The sequence below is a fragment of the Copadichromis virginalis genome, linkage group LG11, assembly GCF_057382275.1.
Source record: "Copadichromis virginalis isolate Kocher_CV1m ecotype Utaka linkage group LG11, C_Virginalis_male_GT1.1, whole genome shotgun sequence".
NCBI lineage: Eukaryota > Metazoa > Chordata > Actinopteri > Cichliformes > Cichlidae > Copadichromis > Copadichromis virginalis.
This window is the reverse complement of record NC_140628.1, coordinates 9,116,760-9,135,900: the sequence shown is the minus strand read 5'-3', so window position 1 is coordinate 9,135,900 and position 19,141 is coordinate 9,116,760. Positions and strand designations below refer to the sequence as shown.

General features: G+C 40.8%; 1 protein-coding gene across 1 annotated transcript in view; it reads left to right on the top strand.

The window, feature by feature from the left end:
• vps13b (vacuolar protein sorting 13 homolog B) overlaps positions 1-19,141 on the top strand; it is a 297,789-nt gene that overhangs the window by 112,413 nt on the left and 166,235 nt on the right. Inside the window, exons 20-21 of the mRNA XM_085472981.1 lie at positions 9,306-9,415; positions 11,391-11,523. Coding sequence (XP_085329107.1) covers positions 9,306-9,415; positions 11,391-11,523 — 243 coding nt within the window. The remainder of the gene's footprint in view (positions 1-9,305; positions 9,416-11,390; positions 11,524-19,141) is intronic.

Sequence of the window (19,141 nt, the reverse complement as noted above, 5' to 3'; positions counted from 1 at the left end):
AACAAATTGAAAAATTTGAAGATTTGATAAAACAATATTGCCTGTATGAGGAGTCTGGATTTCTCCTGCAACATCCAGATGGTAGGATCAGAGTTTGGCATAACCAGCGTGAAAGCATGGAGTCATCCTGCCTTTTATCAACAGTTCAGGCTGCTGCTGCTGCTGGTGTGATGGGTTGAGGGATATTTTCTTTGGACACTTTGGGCCCTTTATTAGTACCAAGTGAGCATTGTTTAAGCGCCCCATTCCCACCTGAGTACTCTTGCTCACCATGTCCATGCCTTCCTGACCACAGTGTCCTCATCTTTTCATGGTTGCTTCCTGCAAGATAACAAATCATTTCACAATACTTAAATGATCCAAAAATCATCAGGTCGCAAGCCAGCACAGAATCTTTGGGTAGAACGGGGAGATTTGAATCACGGATGTGCAGGTGCAGGTGCAGCAACTGTGTGACGCTATCATATTAATATGGACCAAAATCTCTGAGGAATATTTCCAGCACCTTGTTGAATCTATGCACACAGTGAAATAAGACAAAAGGAGGATAACTCATGGCCAGAGAGAGTATTTTATCCCTTCTGTTTTTATCAGCTGAAAAACAAATAGAACAAGGGAAATGAGTTGTCACCATAGCATGGTTATGTGTTCATAGACATAAACCAGGATCTTAGTCAAATTGAGTATGTGTCCTTTCAACTCAGAAGGTGTCTGTGTCCTTTGCAGCTTTGAGGCTGAAGGATAAAAGCAGCCTATTTTGCAATTGCTGCTGCTACTTTTTTACCTTTAAAGACTTGTCTCAGTTATCTCATCTGAGTTCCCTCCCTTTGTCATTTCACTCCCACCATCTCCTTTCTTTGTCCCCTTTTCTCACCCTCATCTTCTTCATTGCTACCCCCCCCCCCCCCCTAATCTTTCTGCCCTCCCTATTTTCCCACTGGTCTGCAAGAAGCTGATCTGAAGAGCATTTCAAATGTGTTTAGAGTAGCTGATTCATCGCTGCTTTTGTGCCATGGTTTGTTAATGTAGGGCAGCTGATTGTAGTTTGGAAGTCCTGTGTTGCAGGTGGCTTAAGCATCCTTTATTTATGCATGTGTGCAAAAGTACATGCCTGTCTGCATGTGTGATGTCTGACTGTATTTAATAGGGCTCTGGTGGGTATAAACACTTCTTCTTTTTCATCAGTGTGTGTGTGTGCAGACAGGAGTGACATCCTCCAACAACAAAACACACACTTGGCCTTTACTTTCCTGTTGGTGCTGAGTGTTCAAATCATGGCTTCATTCAGCAGTGGCTAATAACAGGCCAAAGGTGATTTCTCTGATGCTCCAGGAAACACGCACTCAAAACTACATGTCTTTACTGTCATCTAGATGTCTTTTCATGCAAGGGTGAAGGTTTGGGGTTTACCTTATATGCCAGTGAGAGAATATTAGTCAGTATGTCTGTCATAATCAACCAAAAAGATTCCCAGTATACCACATTAGCCACAAGCTTACTGTTCGAAAACATCATCATGTGTCTAAAACAGCCGTATAGAATTTTTCTTCACTTTAATGTCGTGTCTTGGAATATTTTTCAACATCTGCTCGCTTCTAATTGTTCAGTTGCAATCATCGTATCTCTGCTTGAGCTCATCCCTCATAGCGTTGACACTGCAGTGACCCCCTCCTGGATAAGGAAATGCAGCCAATCAGAACTAGCATTTCAATATACTGTACACCCATTCATCCCCCTATCCATTCAACCCTGCATAGCAGCAAAAATAGCTCATCCTGAAACCATTAGACCAAATTGCTAAATGGTTCAAATGTGCAACCACTTAAGACTATGTCTTTAAGAGTAGTAATCTTCAATCTACTGTGGCAAGCAAGAAGAGGATGGGGTGGATAGTCAGATGGGGAACTAAGAGGAGCAGAAGATGAAACTAATGAAAGAGAGTGAAGAAGGGGTTAAGAGATATTAACTGTTCTGTATAAACAACTCTCCAATCCCTGTGTTTCTCTTTATATTCCTCTATCCAGCTTTTGTATTCATCATTCAGCTGTAGGTGTGGAGTGAAAGTATAAGATTGGACTAATGGGAAGCACTGGGGTTAAGAACAGAGCAAAACACACTTGAGTATACATCTTTTATGTCACTGATTCCAAGTAGATAAAAGTGAATGATGATAAGTTAAAAGCACATATTTTCATATAAAGACTGTATTCAGAATAAGTGATAAATTATCAATTTCATAATTTTAACACAAAGTGTTACACTGATTGCTTGGCAGCTGTGAAGAAGAACTGAGACTAACTTTAACTGCTTGTTGTAAAGCCCCGATCCACTGGCAAACATGCTGATTTGTTCTCTGTAAAAACACATGTTTAGTAAATTAATAGTCATATAATTGACTTGAGTGAACTTATTTGTCTCCACTAAAGAAAATCCCAGTTTTCTCTCTGTGTGCTAAAGGATTTTACGTTGTATTTTGTACAATTTACCAGGAAGAAATCCTCCAACCCCCCAACAATTTCTGGCAGCAGCTGTACAGATTTCTTTGGAATACAGTAGCAACATGAGCAGTAACCAACTGAGCATCCATGGAAAACACTTTTTAATGCTTGCTGCGTTCTCTTATTATTCTCTAAGGAGTGTAATGTAAAAATGTCTCATCAGTGACTCTTATCACCTCAAGTGCTGCCAAAATGAAAGAGTATTTCAAAGGCACTAAATTTCATTCATGGAGTAAATAGACAAATTGCTTGACAGAAATATTCAGACTAGCTGAGTGGATGACAGCCATACCAACATACAGAAGATCGTCTACATATTACTGTGCTAATCTCAGTTTCTGAAAAGCAGCATTCCCAGCTTCCCAAGCGACGCAGATCTTAGGCAGAAGACTTTGATCTGTCACTGAGATCATTACTTAGTCTACTGAACTGACAAGAGGCCAAGCTGAGAGACTGGGGGAAACTAAGCTGCAGAGAGTTGGAAAGGCTTGAAAGTAGTAAAGGCAACATTTTGTCCCTTATTTTCATGCTCTTAAGAAGGCTGAGAGCTGTGAAGTGAGCTGAAGGGGAATAACTGGAGAAGATGGGGCTGAGTGTTTGTCATCTGGATGTTTGTTCCAAATCCAAAACATAGTTGGATTATAAAGCGGGTCAGTTTCTGTACAGAGAGACAAAAAGGCCATCCCACTGCCAGATAACTGATACATACACGCACACACCCACACCCATAGGATAGATGGTGGACTGAAGGTGACCTGCACATTCCTTGGGAAATGACTTTCTTGTTGTTGCTGTTTGTTGTACATATACAAGCTATTTAGTTCTTCTGCTCTGTGTTACATATTGCTTTCAGCTTCACGCTTACTTTGATTTGTGAGCATCATTAGGAGTTGCTGTGTTTTTGACATGGAGGCTGTTTCCAATTTTTTTCCCCCCGGGTTGTTACTATTTGTATGAAGACTGGCCTACATCATTACTTGGCAATATGCTTCCTTTTTATGGACATTATTAGCCTCGAGAGTATAACATAATTGCAATTTCACGTAAACTTAACATTTTGCCATTTGCAAATAGCCTTTTCAATTTGTTAGTGTAATTCATATAAAATAGTTGGAAGCAACCCCACCTAATGGCAGACATTAACATGCTTTACTCCCCCATTCCTCATGACAAACTGAAAGAACTCGGCTTGAACTGCAGAGAAAGCCCATGAGCCAACTAAATGATAGCAGTGATAAGGACTTTTCAAGGTAAGTATGCAAAACTCAGGCTTTCTGTGGGAAAGCAGCAGCAGAAGCAGAAGTCTGTTTATTTTAATGAGCTCAGAAGTGTCTCTCCTGTTCCCCTTACATTATACTGGGGCTCATTTAGAGTTCACACAGTGCACTGTATGTCCATGATGGATATGGTAATGATACATTAATGCAATCAGGACCAAGTCTGTTTTGTCTCTCATTAAGAAAGCTAGCTATCTTGCTGACAAGGGCCAGGTCACATTTGGTCGTGACTATAAGTATTTTCTATTGGTGAGAGAGACCAGGAAAAGAGACAACAGCTGGAATACTCCAAATCAGGGCTGGTTAGGTTTCACTAGTGATATAGGCACCAATTGTGCTGTGTCTGGTTGTCTTTTCAACACATTGAAGTGGATTTATGAAGGCTAGGAGTCGAGTAGAAGTGGGAAATGTATGACTATAGAGCTTCTTATCAACATCTGGAGCTTTACAGAGCTGCTGTTTTTCTCTTGCTTCAACCCCCTCATCTGACCTCTACACCATATCATGCTGATCTACAACATGCCCTATAGATGTGCAAATGTCAGCTGTTTACTGTGTGGTCTGTTTTATATTTAAGGCACCCAACAGAAGATCTTTCTAAATTGTAGATAAAAAAACGAGTGGTGGCCTTGATCACAGTTTACATGCACTTGCGTTCACTTGTTGAAATGCACCTTTATTTGCTTCAGATCCTCCTGACTCTGAAGAACAATTAGAAATTACTCTTTTGTGTCTAGATGCAAATAAAATGTATGCATGTTAACACTGAAGCATACACATGCATGCACAGGGACAGTGTGCTACTGTTGACTGAGGCACCACCCAGAAGTGTCCTGACAACAGAGCTACAGCATGCTCCGTTTTCTGGAACAAACCAGCTGGCCTGAGAAATGTTGGGTTTATAACTAAAAACAATGACTCACCAAAACACAGTGGATGGGATAGAAGGAGCCTCTGGTGGGAACGGGGATTGACCTCTCTCTCTGAATGAGCCCTGTACTCACTACATGACTGCATGATTATTCACGTACTTGTTGAGAGACACAGTGTCCTAATGTAGAGACACACATATGCATTTTATAAATGTCTGCATATTAGAGTTTTCAATTCTATAGCGAATCAGTAGTTTTGTACATAAACTTTTTACTTCTTATCCTGACTTATATGTATATCTTACATCCAGTTTACAGAACTTTGCTTGTATGGAGACGCACTTCAGTGATTCCATAAATCATACTGAATAACGAGTAGGCACACTGACCGACTCTCACTGAGACACTCACTTATCATAAAGATTAGGAAACTAGCTTCTTTACATTTTACTCTTTTATCACCTACACGTTTTCATTATTCTGCTGATGTTCTGCATCTCAGTATCTATTCAGTCTCCCTTTTTCTGTCTTTTGATTCCTTTGAATGTGCGTCTTTCTTTTAGTTCATTTTTAAGACTTATTTCTGCCTCTGTTCACCTTTTTCTTTCTGACTTCTCCTGATTTTCTTGCTGGCTTAGTCACTTTACAAGTTTCTTCCTCCCTATTACCGTTACTGTACCCACAGCTATAGTCAACCTTTACGAGGTGGGTCTAGCCTGTCAGCTACAAGCTACTGCAATTGGGCCACTTAGGGTTGTAGCCTTATATATTCTATTAAAAGCACGCACGCACACGCACATACTGTATATACCACCTTCCAGTCCCGGGCTGAATTGGCGCAGAGTGAGAGCAGGCTTTCCGTAGAGCAGGGTCTGTTTCCAGTCAAACTTGCCTGTGTCCTTCCTGAGCCCCTGGGCTCCTGTGGCGGCATTGCCCTGGGCTGCTGGGTCGGAGCTCAGCAGGGGAACTGCAGAAAAGTCCGTGTGTGTGAGAGAGCTAAATAGTGTGTGGTTACAGGGGATGTTCACTGTTGGACAGCTCGTTTGAAATGGATCCAAACAGAAACACTTGTGTTCATAAGGAGGCACACACAATCACATGTTGCAAACAGTGTTCCTTGCACCCACCCACACACAGCTGAGTCCCTTTTCATTGGTGTCAGCAGCTCCAACTCTCTTTTTCTCTCTCTCTGACACACACACCAGTAGAACACCTGTCGGACTGCACGGCTCACTCCAGGACACCTTCGAGTCATGAGCTCATCGGAAAAGCAATTAAAGGCAGTGTAGGCCCCGCACGCTGGCGTAATGTTTTGTTTTGCTACTTGGCTTCGAAATTAACCAAACCTGTCAGAAGTCATCTGGCTGATGCGGGCTGGGCTATATTTATTTATTTTCTGTTGGAGAAGCTGGACGCAGGGTCCCTGCACTGCCTCCCGTCCAACAATGAAGTGATTCTGAGGGGGCGATTAGCTGGCTGAGACATGAATCCTCCCCCCACTGTCTACCTGGGGGGGTGATTGGAGAGCACCTCCCACCTTGCCTGTCTGTTACTCTGATGTTGGGGGTCATTGCCCTGTAGTTGAGAGGCTGTGCCCTCTGCAACCCCCAATCAGGGCTTTGGTCTCCATTGTGGGACTTGGTTTTGAACTTGCACTGACCTAACCACTCCCTGTTGATTAAATTTCATGGTTGCAGTGACTGAACAAAAGCAGATTTTATATTCAGAGAAGTCAATGTATAAACTATGTGGACTGATTAAAAAAAAAAAAACTATGAAGATGTAAAAATGCGTGGCTGAAGGTTTAGTGGGATTTTAGATCCATAAATACAGACTGACAAGAACATAGATGGGGCTTAAACATTAAAGGCCTTCTCTCAGTCAGGGCTACTTAAATGTAGCTTCAGGCTGTGTGAGGCCTGATGCTAGGCAGCAGTAAGACAACACCAACAACCTTATGCTGACTTTTAACTCAACTGGTCTTAAGCCACTGAAGAAAAAAAACACTTTTGACATTAATAGGCCCACTGTGGTTTAGTCAAGGTAAGTGTGTCTTCACAGACGTCTGCGTGTACATTTTGCAGTTGTATGTATTTTCAGAATCTAGGCCACTGAGGAGTTTTGAGGTGTTTTCTTGAAGATTCATTTGGGAAGTAAGAAAAACACCTTTGTAATCATTGTCATCACTTTTTGTAATTACCCTTATGCCACCCTGTTAGAGTGGAGAAAAACAACAGTTAGCCTGCTGCCGAGGTCACCCTCTAAGCACCCCGGGCCGTTTCATGGTCCTGCATGCTTCAAAGAAGGTGCCACTCTCTGGTAGTTATGTCAACACAATGATGAAACAAGAACACCGTGTGTATTGTAAAGCCTTGGTCTTCAAAGCCTCAGCAGCAAGGTCAACACATATTTTACTTCTGTGTCACCATCAAACTGGCAGGTGGGGGGGAAGTATTGTTTGCTCTGTTAGTCTTAAAAAGAGAGGTTTTTGAGTGGTGCTGTGATGTATGGACATGGTCATGGCTATCCTGAACAGATGCCAAGCAGACATCACGCACAGCCACAGTAAGATTACAGCTGCTGACGTAACACTGAAAACGCTGTGGAATTCACAGCAGGTATTTAAGCAGCCAAACTGGAAAACTGGAGCTGACAACTGAGTTCATCTGATAAGTAATGAAAACTTATTTGTGTTTATTTCTGCTTTTTCTACTGAATCTGGCATTGGGTGAAATCCTGGTTCCTCTGGCTCACAGGCATTTTTATGAAAATTCAGTTGTGTCAAGTGATCGCTTTAAAATGAATCTATGGGTGCAGTCTTTTTTTAAATTTATCCTTTTAATGTTACAAACATAATTAATTTGCTGTGTTAGATGACGTATGCAGTCATGAATGATTTCAGCTAAATGTGCTAGTCCATCTTATAGACCATGATTTAGGGTCTTAAGTACATCTTCACTATTCATCTCGCTCCCAGCCTTCTGGGTCCTATACAGCTCATGCTGTTCTGAGCTGCAGCAAAACCACTTGAAGTTGGGCCCCAGAACTACAGCCACAGCCAGAGCCTATTAAGAAGCCACAGTGTGGTATAGAAGTTCAAGCCACAGGACTGAGGTTATGATTCCTCATCAGGAGGGGGAGAGAGGTGGGTGAGGAAACAGTGAAAACACTGGGATGGAGTTGATGGAAGATGGATGCATAGATGAAGCAATAGAGGAAGAACTCTGAGTCAGTTTGACTTTATCCAAGGAGAATGTTTCCCCTTTGCCCAGAAAGGATTGTATACTAGTAATAAATCATGGTTGAGGAATAAAATTGCACCCAGTGAATAATAATTATACGCACAAAGCCTAGTATTGACTTGTGCATACACTATAAAATACTATATTGTGGATGTACGTTTTAAAGCTTTCACACCTTGCATACACACACGGCCACATATTTGACAGTATGAACACAAAGACATTTCACATTGCTCTCATGCACTTTTACTTTGCACTGCAAACACACGCACACATACACAAGTTCACAGGCTATAAATCACTAAATGTTGTAAAAGTGCAGCAAATTAGAACAGTTTTATTTGTATTGTTCACAGGAATAATGGAAGAGGGAGTTGTTTCTGCCAAGCTGCAAAGTTAGTGTAACAAAAATGTGTCCGTGTGTGTGTGTGAGCACACAAATGCTGGGGAATGGGTGGTTCTAATTCAGCTTTGTTCATGCTTTGGAGACACTAAAATGTTAGGCAAAGCAGCAGGTAATCAAGCTTTGTTGGAGGTGAAATATAAACATACACACACACACACACACTCACAAACACGCAACCTTGCCTCAGGGCCTGAAACAGAAGACTCGGGTCTTGTCCAAAGCTCTCTTAAACTGCTGAAAGTCCTTCTAGAGCTGAAACATCCTCCCATCGTCATGCTGGGACGTTTCACAGGATTAGCATAAGGTCTCTGGCGTGCCGCCAGAGACCTTATGCTAATCCTGCCGGCATGGGAATCATTATTGATAGGATCCTAATGCATTACCTCAGGGTCCGCTTATTGTTGGTAAAGATTATTATTTAAGAGTAAACCAAAACCCAGAGAAAGTCTTGAGTTTCATAGAAATTTATCAAAAGAAAATGTTATTCTTGGCTTAGCTTGATACCACTTTGAACAGCGCAATTGAAACAAACTGTCCTCCTCGCTGCACTCCAGCAAGCGGGCTCGATACCCACCAGCAGTTCATTTGGACTGTATTATGTACATCAGTGGAGGAACCTGACACTCAATGTGAGAAGATTCACTTCAAGCCACTTTACCTTGCTGATTATATTATCTTACACTGATTGCACATCAGTATTCCTTTTACTTTGCAGAAGTTTGCAGTATCAGAACTTTGTCCATGTTCGCATAGTCTCCACATTAGTCTGGATTCTGTTGACTAGGTCATATTGATTGCTGAAGTCAAACATCTTCAAAAAATGGCTTGAGTGCTGTCAAACAACTGGTCTCCAGCAGATTTCATTTTGTAAAAGCAAACAGATGTAGACGATATACTTTGCTGTCATTTATTTATTTATTTTTGGAACATAGCAATTTATCATTGGTTTGATTTTCTTTGTCTTCTGTGTTATATTACTAAAACTCTGATTCTGTATGTGTTTTTTCCAGGTGCAGTCCTGCTGGTCAGTGTCCAGGGAATAGCTATCAATGTGGACCCAATCTTCTGCACATGGCTTTTGTATCAACCTCACAGAGCGAGCAGCAGACAACAGCAACAGGTACTTGATCTCTTCTCAGACAGGCTGTCAGTTTCTCTTCCAGGCCTAATGTCAGTTTAGCCATCTATTTTCTGCTGCTTATCTGAAGTCACAACAAGATCACAGCCTAGTAATGCTGGGAAACACAGGTCTCTGTTGTAAATGAGACATTGAATCTTAATTGGACTACCTGTATAAATAAAAGTTAAGTAAGATATAATAAAATAATTAGAGCAGCAATGTTTTGGAACTCCTTGAGTTGGATCCCGAGGTATTCTTGGGCAGGAGAGGATATAGAATCTGTCTGCCATAATCTGAGCATTATTGGGGTTGTTACTCAAAAATGTGAACAGCTACAAACACCACTTGTAGCTCTACTTTATCTTGAAATGTTATTTCTATGTCCATTTGGTGGACAAATACATAGTTGGTGCCATTGTAATCTGAGTTCTGCACAGATTACAGTCACTGTAACCAAAGTAAGTAAGTAAACTACCATCCTCATAAGGAGCTCCACCTTTATACAGGCATTTGTAATGTGCATTTGTAAACTGCTGGCACTCACACACTTAGTTTAGTTAATCGACTGAAGTGAACTGAAGTCTGTAGTTCTTCCTCCTTCAGACTTGCCTTCTCTTTCCCAGCTACCTTTTTCCATGTGTTCTGCTCCCTGTCTTCCATCCAGTCTCTCTCTGTTTATTTGACAGGGGTCGTAGTGATGGTTATGGACATTGAATGTTCTGTGCACACATTTCATGCACACTTATAGACATTCTTGGTGTGATTGCCTGGGATATAGCACAGCTTCACCCCATAAAGCCACATAAATATATATTGTCAATGAATATATTATGCTATTTTTCCCCCCATTGAGTTGCTCTGTTTTATGCCCCTTGCAGTTTTTGAAAGATGTATGTCTGTATTCAACAAAGAGCAGGAGTTAACTGCACCGGCTCCCTGTGCTAGAGGTTGTTACTGTAAGGGGGTAAACACATGTTATGAGTTGAACTACAGCCAATGTGAAGGATACACAACATGGGCTGGTGTGTGTCTATGTAGACATGCTGCAGCCAGTGTGTGTGTGTTTCTGTGAATGTCTACCTCAGCTGCCTGTCAGGGCCACTTCTCAAGGCCTTGCTGGATTAGACAAGGCCTGTATCTGAAGGCCAGTCAACAGCATGTGAAGGGCAGTGGAAAGGACACTGACTGGTTTGGGTCGAGATGACAGGAAATGCTGGAAAATAAGGAAATCAGGACTAGCAGGGGGGCATTTTGAGTTATGGACAAAGAGAGAAGGAAGTTCATTTTGTGTGACAGGTGTGCGAGTAGAACTTTTGACTTCATAGAGAAAGCCAAAGTGGAAGTAAGGCTGATGAGAGGACAAATGAGAGTATTGAAGAAATGATTAGCATTAACAGTGGAGGAGGCGCATGGGGGGTGTCTGTGTGTGTGTGTGTGTGTGTGTGTGTGTGTGTGTGTGTGTGTGTGTGTGTGTGTGTGCGCGCGTGCGTGCGTGCGTGCGTGCGTGCGTGCGTGCGTGCATGTTTACACAGGCTGCAGTACGTGTTTGGCCTGAGGCCTTGTGCAGCTGCATCATAGCCGACTGGTATTGCTGGCCGATGCTAATGGGGTTTCCTTATTTCAGAACAACCTTCCACTCCTCTGTCTTTCAGTCATCTCACTGACAGCAGTGTGTGAGCGTGTGTGTTTGGCCTGCATGGGAGACTGCTTAAAAAAAGCAGGGAGCTGTCACTAGTCCTTGTTGGTCTTGGAGTCCGGTTTTGTGTTCCACTGCATTTTTCTTTTTCTCTCTCTGCCTGTATCTCTGTCTTTAGTTGCATTATTTATTGTCTCTCCTGATTAACAGAGATCTTGAGATCTGACTAAATCTCAGTCTCAATTGTTCCCTTCAAGAAGTGAATAACTTTGTACTTTACATTCGCAGCATTTTCCTGTCCATGGCCGTATAGGTGCTCATGCTTTGATGTCCTTGCAGAATCCTGGTGCAGTTCCTTTGGCCAAGAGGAGAGAGGACGAGGTGTCAGTAGGGAGCACACCACTGGTCAAACAATCTTCCAATCAGGCCTCAGACTATGCCAGCAGCCCAGTCAAAACTAAGACTGTGACAGGTAGGTTTACCAATTCTAGTATGTGCTTTTTTATATAATGAATGATTGCACTGGCAAATGCATATCATACATGATTTTAAGTCATGCACGTAACGGAAACAGGCTATGCCACATGTCACTAAATTCAGTGTTTTAATTTAGCTGTTTCTCATTGGTATATTAATAGTAGTAATGTTGTTTGTATGTACTGAATTTAAGCTGCGATGTTGTTACATAACATGCTACAATGTGCTGACACCTGAGTGAACCCGTTTCTCAGGACACCACATCTCCAGACATGTCATCCTCTGTTTTTCTCTTCTGGTAGTACTACTGTGGCTCTTCATGCCCAGAAGAGATGAGTGGCTTGGCTATGTGTAGCCTCCCTCTATGCCAGTTTTCCACTTTCCAGGACCCCCTTTTCAGAAAAAAACATATTTGCTGCACATACATAAGTCTGCAGAGTACATGGATTTGTCAGTACACACAAATGAATGCCTTAAGTCTACACACACACACACACACACACACACACACACACACACACACAAGGAGTGAGTGTGAGTGTGTGTGTGTGTGTGTGCATGATTCTTCCATTATCCATAAAGCTGTTGTCCTAAGCAGGTACCTCTGAAACTTTTGGTAAAAGATGCATAGATGGGACAGACAGAAAGGAATATGAATCTTTTCTTGAAAATGCCTACTGGGTTTATTATAGAACAAGTGGTGTTTTTATCATTTTTTTAATAATTTTATATTAACATGAGCACAAGACAGAGGAAGACACCCTACAATGAGTTGAAACATGAACTAAATATATTATTATTGATTTTAATATTTTATTTGGTTTTCATATGTACCTATTTTCAGTAATATCAACCTTAATAGCAGGAAATTAACTAGGGATATAATAATTTTCTTTTTCTTTTTTGTCATTTTTCAAGTAACACATATTTAACAACAGCATAATAAAACTGGAAATTCTGTTTTTAGTGTGCCACCCCAGTATCTATCTATCTATCTATCTATCTATCTATCTATCTATCTATCTATCTATCTATCTATCTATCTATCTATCTATCTATCTATCTATCTATCTATCTATCTATCTATCTATCTATCTATCTATCTATCTATCTATCTATCTATCTATCTATCTATCTATCTATCTATCTATCTATCTATCTATCTATCTATCTATCTATCTATCTATCTATCTATCTATCTATCTGGGGTGCAACGATACACAAAATTCACGGTTCGGTTCGATACTTTGGTGTCACGGTTCGATATTTTTTTCGATACAAAAAAATGTTCAGGCTTTTTTAATTTGTCATTTATTAAAATTCTAAATATATTTTTTAACTCAAAAGAACAGTTTTTAAATTTAATGTTGCTGAAACAACAAAATAGAAAAATCTATCTGATCGAGAAATCCCTCATCTTTGGAAAAGAGAGTTTATTACAGAGAAATGTCTCTTTCCAAAATAAAAGCTATACTATACGCTTCTTCTGGGCTATATTCTCAGCAGCATATTAAACATATCAGGTCCCCATAAGGAGAATCATGTGCTAATGACTCGGGTAAAGTTTGTAGCATGCGTGCTTGTTGTTTTTGTCTGCTTCCACTTGTCTTTGCACTAGGATGATGTCGGCGTAAATGTGCAGTCATATTCGTTGTGTTCCCACTAGTGCTGTCAGCGTTAATCTGAAATGACGTTAACGCCATAACGCGGCAAAGTTACCGCGGATTGCCCCGTGCGTGGTGCTGGACGGCGTCAACACGTTAACGAGCTAACTGCGCTAATGCAGTAGTTCCCACCAATTGAGCTTTGCGTGGCACATCCGACATACTGTTTTACTTTTGTCCATGACGCGCTTACCATCAGGGTCATACTTCACATGAAAACCAAGACAGTTCCAAAGACCAGATCTGAATGAGGGTGGGGGAGGTTCAATTTCGGGTAGCGTTGAGGCAGTTGCCATGTTGCAACGAGCTTAGCTTCTGTCTTGCTAGCTTGCGCTGCGTTCAGTGGATCTGCACTCGACAGTGCAGCCTAGGCGGATCAGTCGAACGCAGATCCACTGATCGCTCAACACAGACAGCATCGTCAGAAGAAAAGTTGATAAAAGAAATAAAAAAATTTGTATTGTTCGATACATATGCGTACCGAACCGAAAGCACTGTATCGAACGGTTCAATATCAATATGAGTATTGTTGCACCCCTAATATCTATCTGTCCGTCCGTCCGTCCTAATTAATATGAAAAACTCTTTATAGTCTGTACTTTGTTGACTCTCACTGTGTTTAGGCTCCTTTAAACACTGTAAGATTTTCTACTAAAGCATCACAGTGATGAGTCAGGGGAAATAAGCAGGTCGTTCAACGTTTTTCTTTCTTTCTTTCTTTCTTTTTTTAAGTCCCTGGGAAACGTTTTCCCAGCAGGAGTGATAAGTCTGTTTTGGGTGAAGTCATCTCTGTAGCTGCAAAAAGCTTTGGATGTGTATAACTTTCTCCCATGTCAAGTGTTTAGATAGAAAAAAATGCTCCTTTGACATTTCAGAGTTTAAACAAAGGCCATGAGGTTTGTCTCCTAGCTTGTTTAAAGAGCTCACAGCTGAAAGGTCATGCCGCCGTTTCCTCCTGATTTCCCCTCTGGTCCATGTTTTTTGCAAACTAGACTAATGGCTTTTCCATAAAGAAGCATCTTTGCTTACTCACATTCCAAAAGTATATTGTCTCATTAGAGGATTGTCAGTAAATAATCAGCTTGGCTCCAACACTCCATACTAAGTAACATCAGACTGTAGTTTGTCAGCAACACTCGCTGACTGGAGTAAACTGTCCGTCAGTGTGTTTTCTGTCTCTTTGACTGGTCCTCTCTCTTTCTATCTAAGTTTTTGTTTTTCTGTCTGTGAAGTTATTTTTCACCGGGTGACTTTATTTCTGTTTTTTTCTCTTTTTTGTAATTGTTTTTCCTTTGTTCATCTTTTCTGTCTTGTTTTTGACATCCCGTCCACCATCAGGTTTTTGAAAATAGTCGATAAAAGACCAGATTTTAGAACTGACAACACTCAAACGCTGATGCTTTCACACGTAGTATTTTGGTTGTTATGAAATGTTAAGTGGATTGGAAATCTGGCCACAAATTCTGCATGTGGGTGTGTTTACTGTTAGACACACAACATTTGTATATGGCATCTAATTGTTGGGCTCCATTAGTTATTCAAACATATACTTTTTAGACTCATGCTCTTTCCTATCCAAATATTTCTCTTGTGAAGTGAAAACAAAACATTAGTAACCAGGTGCTCATACTGCATTTTATTAAAATGTACCCCTCGGTGCCCCCGCTCCAGTTCTCCACGCTGGAGTGGAGCTTGTAAGCAAATGAATAGCATCTTTTCTGGAAATTGCTGTGGTGTTACAGGAGAAGATGTAATGAAAAGTTACAAATTGTTTCCGCAACCAATCAGAAGAAGAAAATGGCCGAGTCATTTCGCCCTTGTGGTTTCAATCATGGTGAAATAATACGCTTCCCTACGGTTATAAGATCTTGATAGACCACAGCTCAGCACTGGAGACTTACAGCATAGCAGGTACTCTGCTGATTTCATCCCACGACTCCAGTTCCACTTGTACCTAGTTACACAATAATGCCTTCTTTCCACATTTTACAGTTTTGTTTCTGTGTATGTAGAAAAAAAATGACTGGACGCCATGGCCGCGTAAAGACAGATGTGAACTCCTGACATCCTGTTGGATTGTGGTGAAACTTGATGCACATAGGTTCATAAACTAAGACTGTGTTCTGCCTCGTTTCTCTTGATTAGTTGTTCCTGGGATTCATTTGGGGGCTGATAAATGAGATGTTAATTTCTAATATTCCTTGGCTGATGATCATGGGGTAAATACCTGCTGCAGATACCTGATCTGTAAACAGATCTGCACTGATATTTAGTCCTGCTTAGACTAATGTTTTTTTAATGCTGAAATCTTGTGGAAAGTCCTGTTTGTTGGGACATTAGTTAAAATCCACCCCAAAATAGAACTGACGTGCGTTAACCCTGTAACTGTACACAGCTGAACTAAATGAACCGTAGTTTGTATTTTTCTGCGTAAAGCTTTCTTACCAGGGCTTCTTCCCCATCAGAGCTGTCGACATCTAGCATGTTGTGGTTGGAATTTGGTTCTCTAAAGATGATTTATGAATTGTTTTACCATGCATGGAGAGCACTAAGAAGGACCGGGATATTTAAGCAGCTCCCTCTGGTCTAGCTCTCACATTTGTTTGTTTTTTAGGCAAAGAAACAAACAAACAATCACTGTTCATGGTTAGTCCTTCAGTCCTATTAGTTTAGCATGTTTGCGTGTGGTGTTTATACCAAGTTGACTTTAAGCTGGACATAAAACTGTCTTCTTTTCCGTGTCAGCATGATGCATTTCATGTCTAAAGCCATTCAGCCTTATTGAATGTTGCGATGCATTTTTTTTTTTCTTTCAGAATGTATTTGTAATTGCTGCGTGTTTACCCCACGACATCCAGTCCAGCTGTTTAGCTTGGATTGACTCAATAAGCCATAATGATTTGCTGAAGGATAGAGCTGATTCGAATATAGTTGTAGAGAAATGACTGTTGTTGATTGATATTGATTGAACTTAATTTCATCAGTTACGACAGAGCAAGGATTTCAGGCAAATTAATAAATGTGCTGAGAAATAGCGTTTAGAAGAAATGAATTGAAATGGTCCAAGTTATCCCCCCGCCCTTTTTTTTTTTTTTTTTTTTTAAACAACAGACAGACATTTAATTCCATCTTTTTACTAAATTATCATTTGCCATTTTACTTGATTGTTCAAATGTCCTTGTTTCAACCTGATTCCAAGTAAATGTCTGACTATGTGACAAGGTCCAATTTAGTTGCTGGCATATATTTTCTCAGGGGACTCAGGGTCATTTGTTTAGGTAAACAGAGGAAAGATGGGTGAGGTTTTTTTCCGAGTGGGAGTGTTTGAATCTTATGTGTACTGCTAAATCCTGGGTACTTCTTTCAGGTTTCCCTCGAGTCTTGAGCTCCAGGTTCCTCGACGCTGCTGTTTTACACCTTATTAAAACACAGTGGGAAAAACAAGATGATTCGTTTCCAGAAAGCATCCGTAGAAGCTGCAAATGTAATGCAAAGAAGATTTTCTGTGAAATTGTGCTTCCCGACCCCTGCTGGGCTGCCTCTCTGAGACCTTAGAAAGCCCACGGTGTGTGTGCTAACCTTGCGTTCAAGTGGTCATTTTGAACATATAAGCTAATAGCTTGCATGTCAAAAGTGTGCTAGATTGAAATATTATCACAGGATTAAATGACCCAGAGTGCTGGATATATGGAATACTGAGATGGAGCCTTGTTTTGTTCCGCCTGATCATAAATTGGCAAGTGGAGTCTATGTCTGTGCCTATTGATTATCATAGTTTTCCACTGGAGCTATTGATTTTCCCACAAAATCACCTTAGGGAATTAAAAAGAATAAATCATAATCCACTAAAAGAAAATCATTTTTAGAGCTTTTAGCAGTTCAAAGCCTCCTCAGAACAATTGTACTAGCTAGATGTCCCTGCTTCCAATTGGTTATTTGAATGCATGCCTGGCACTTTTATGATTTAAAGAGAGTGTTATGTTGTTTTGTTACCACACTGAGCCTAGCTACAGTTTCATAGTAATCAAGGGGGACTTTCCTGCCGGCTTTTGGAAGGTGCCTGTTAATGTGTAGGCAAATGTACAGAGACACACAGAACCAGTTCTCTGCAGATCATTTCCCCCGAAGCACTGAGGGCAAGGTGATATCATACTGGGACCGGGGCTGCCCGGCTTGAAACTCATAACCCATAGGCACTCAGCTCTATCTGGCAACACAATATTTCAACCGTTCTCTCTTCCTCTCTGGTTTTGGTCATTACACATGTTAAATATACAGGGCACGTGTTATAAGACACCGCTGACTTTCACAACCAGTTCAGGCTCAGTTGGACTGAGGCCACTTTCTGGTGGATGACAGAGACTTGGATTTAAAGCCTGTGTCTCGGTGAAAGAAAATCACATCGTCTCAAAATCTCTTTATACGATGAAACTTTAAACTAGTTTAACTTTATGAATGGCTGTTTGTTTGTTGTTGTTGTTTTGTTTTTTACAGTTATATGGTTGGCTTTTCTGTCAGTCAGCACGTTTTTTGTTTTTTTGTTTCATTTTGTTACTGGTTACATTATATGGCCCAACAAAATATTCTGGTCAATTCACATCACAGGTTTGTTTGAAAGTTGCTTAGTAACATCATCACAGAAGTGTTAACAGTTGTTTTTGTGCGATTAGCCGACAAGAAAGGCCGTGGAAAGACGATTTTGAAAACAAGTCATTTCTCCACAGTTTGAGGTCGATTTCTGTCTGCCCGCACAATTACACCACAAATTGGTTCACATAAAACTAGCCTCTAAGTATTTTCTTTATTTGTCCCTAATGAATGTTCTTGTTGGCAGCAGCACCGTGTTTCTGATCATGAGCCTCCCAAGTCCCGAGCTTCTTATTGTTCTCTAACATCTACCAGAGTAATGATCTCACCGGCTTTTTTTTTTTTTTTTGCTTCAATCCTAAAATTAGCTGTTGGCACTCTGAGAACATACTTCATTTGCTGAGAAACCTTTCCTATCTGGCTGTGCTTCCTAAAGGTTGGAATGAGAACTGTTGTCTTTGTTCCTGTCTGCTTGTGGTCTGCATGATGGGATTAAATGTAATTTTCTTGTTTACTGGAAGGACAAAAAAAGAGACAAAATGGAAACATTTGCACTTGCTGTTAATCTGCAAGGTAGGACAAATATCAGGTTATGGTCAGGGTTGTGCTGCTCACAAAAACATTCTAGCACTGATGGCTTTTCTGTGATCTCAACCGTAGAGCATCGACAAAAAGGGAGGTTTGGACAAATGGCTTAGAAATATATATTATGGAAAGACGTATATGAATATATTTTAGAGAGAAACTAATATACACATGCATACACAAATCTATAAGAGCTAGAGGAAACTGATGCGAAGACTTCAGGCAGAACTACACAGTCATACATTACTATAATCCAAGCCCAAGTAGCCTGATGGAAGTCAGGCGGGTTTTTATTGGCTGCTGTTTGCTTTTCAGAAGGGGATAATATTTTCATTGTGGAGTTATTTATATAGTTTAATTTTTCTCGTAAAGTCAATAATTTATCAAGGTAATGATGGTTGGAGTGGGGAAAGAAAACAAGGAGGAGGAGGAATAATGAGATAGAAACCCCCACCTCTCTTAGAAGAATGGTCGAAGTCTTGAGGGGACTCTGGAACGTCTTTTGCCTCCACACACTGATGAGCCCATACAAGCCTCTCCCCAGCTTCCATGACAGACAGAATGGTCTGTGGGGAATATATGTGTCCTTATGTATCCCTTTGCTGCTTTCATGAATGATAAGGGTATTATGCACTGTGGATGTTGGCCGTGGGACCTGAGGTTGAAGTGAGAGGAGCGAAGAGGGAAGTTGGGGTTAAGCTGTGTTTCATCAGATGTAGTGTGGATTAGTTGAGGGGCTAGAGGGGGTTTAGTGACAGAGGATGAGAGAGGAATGGG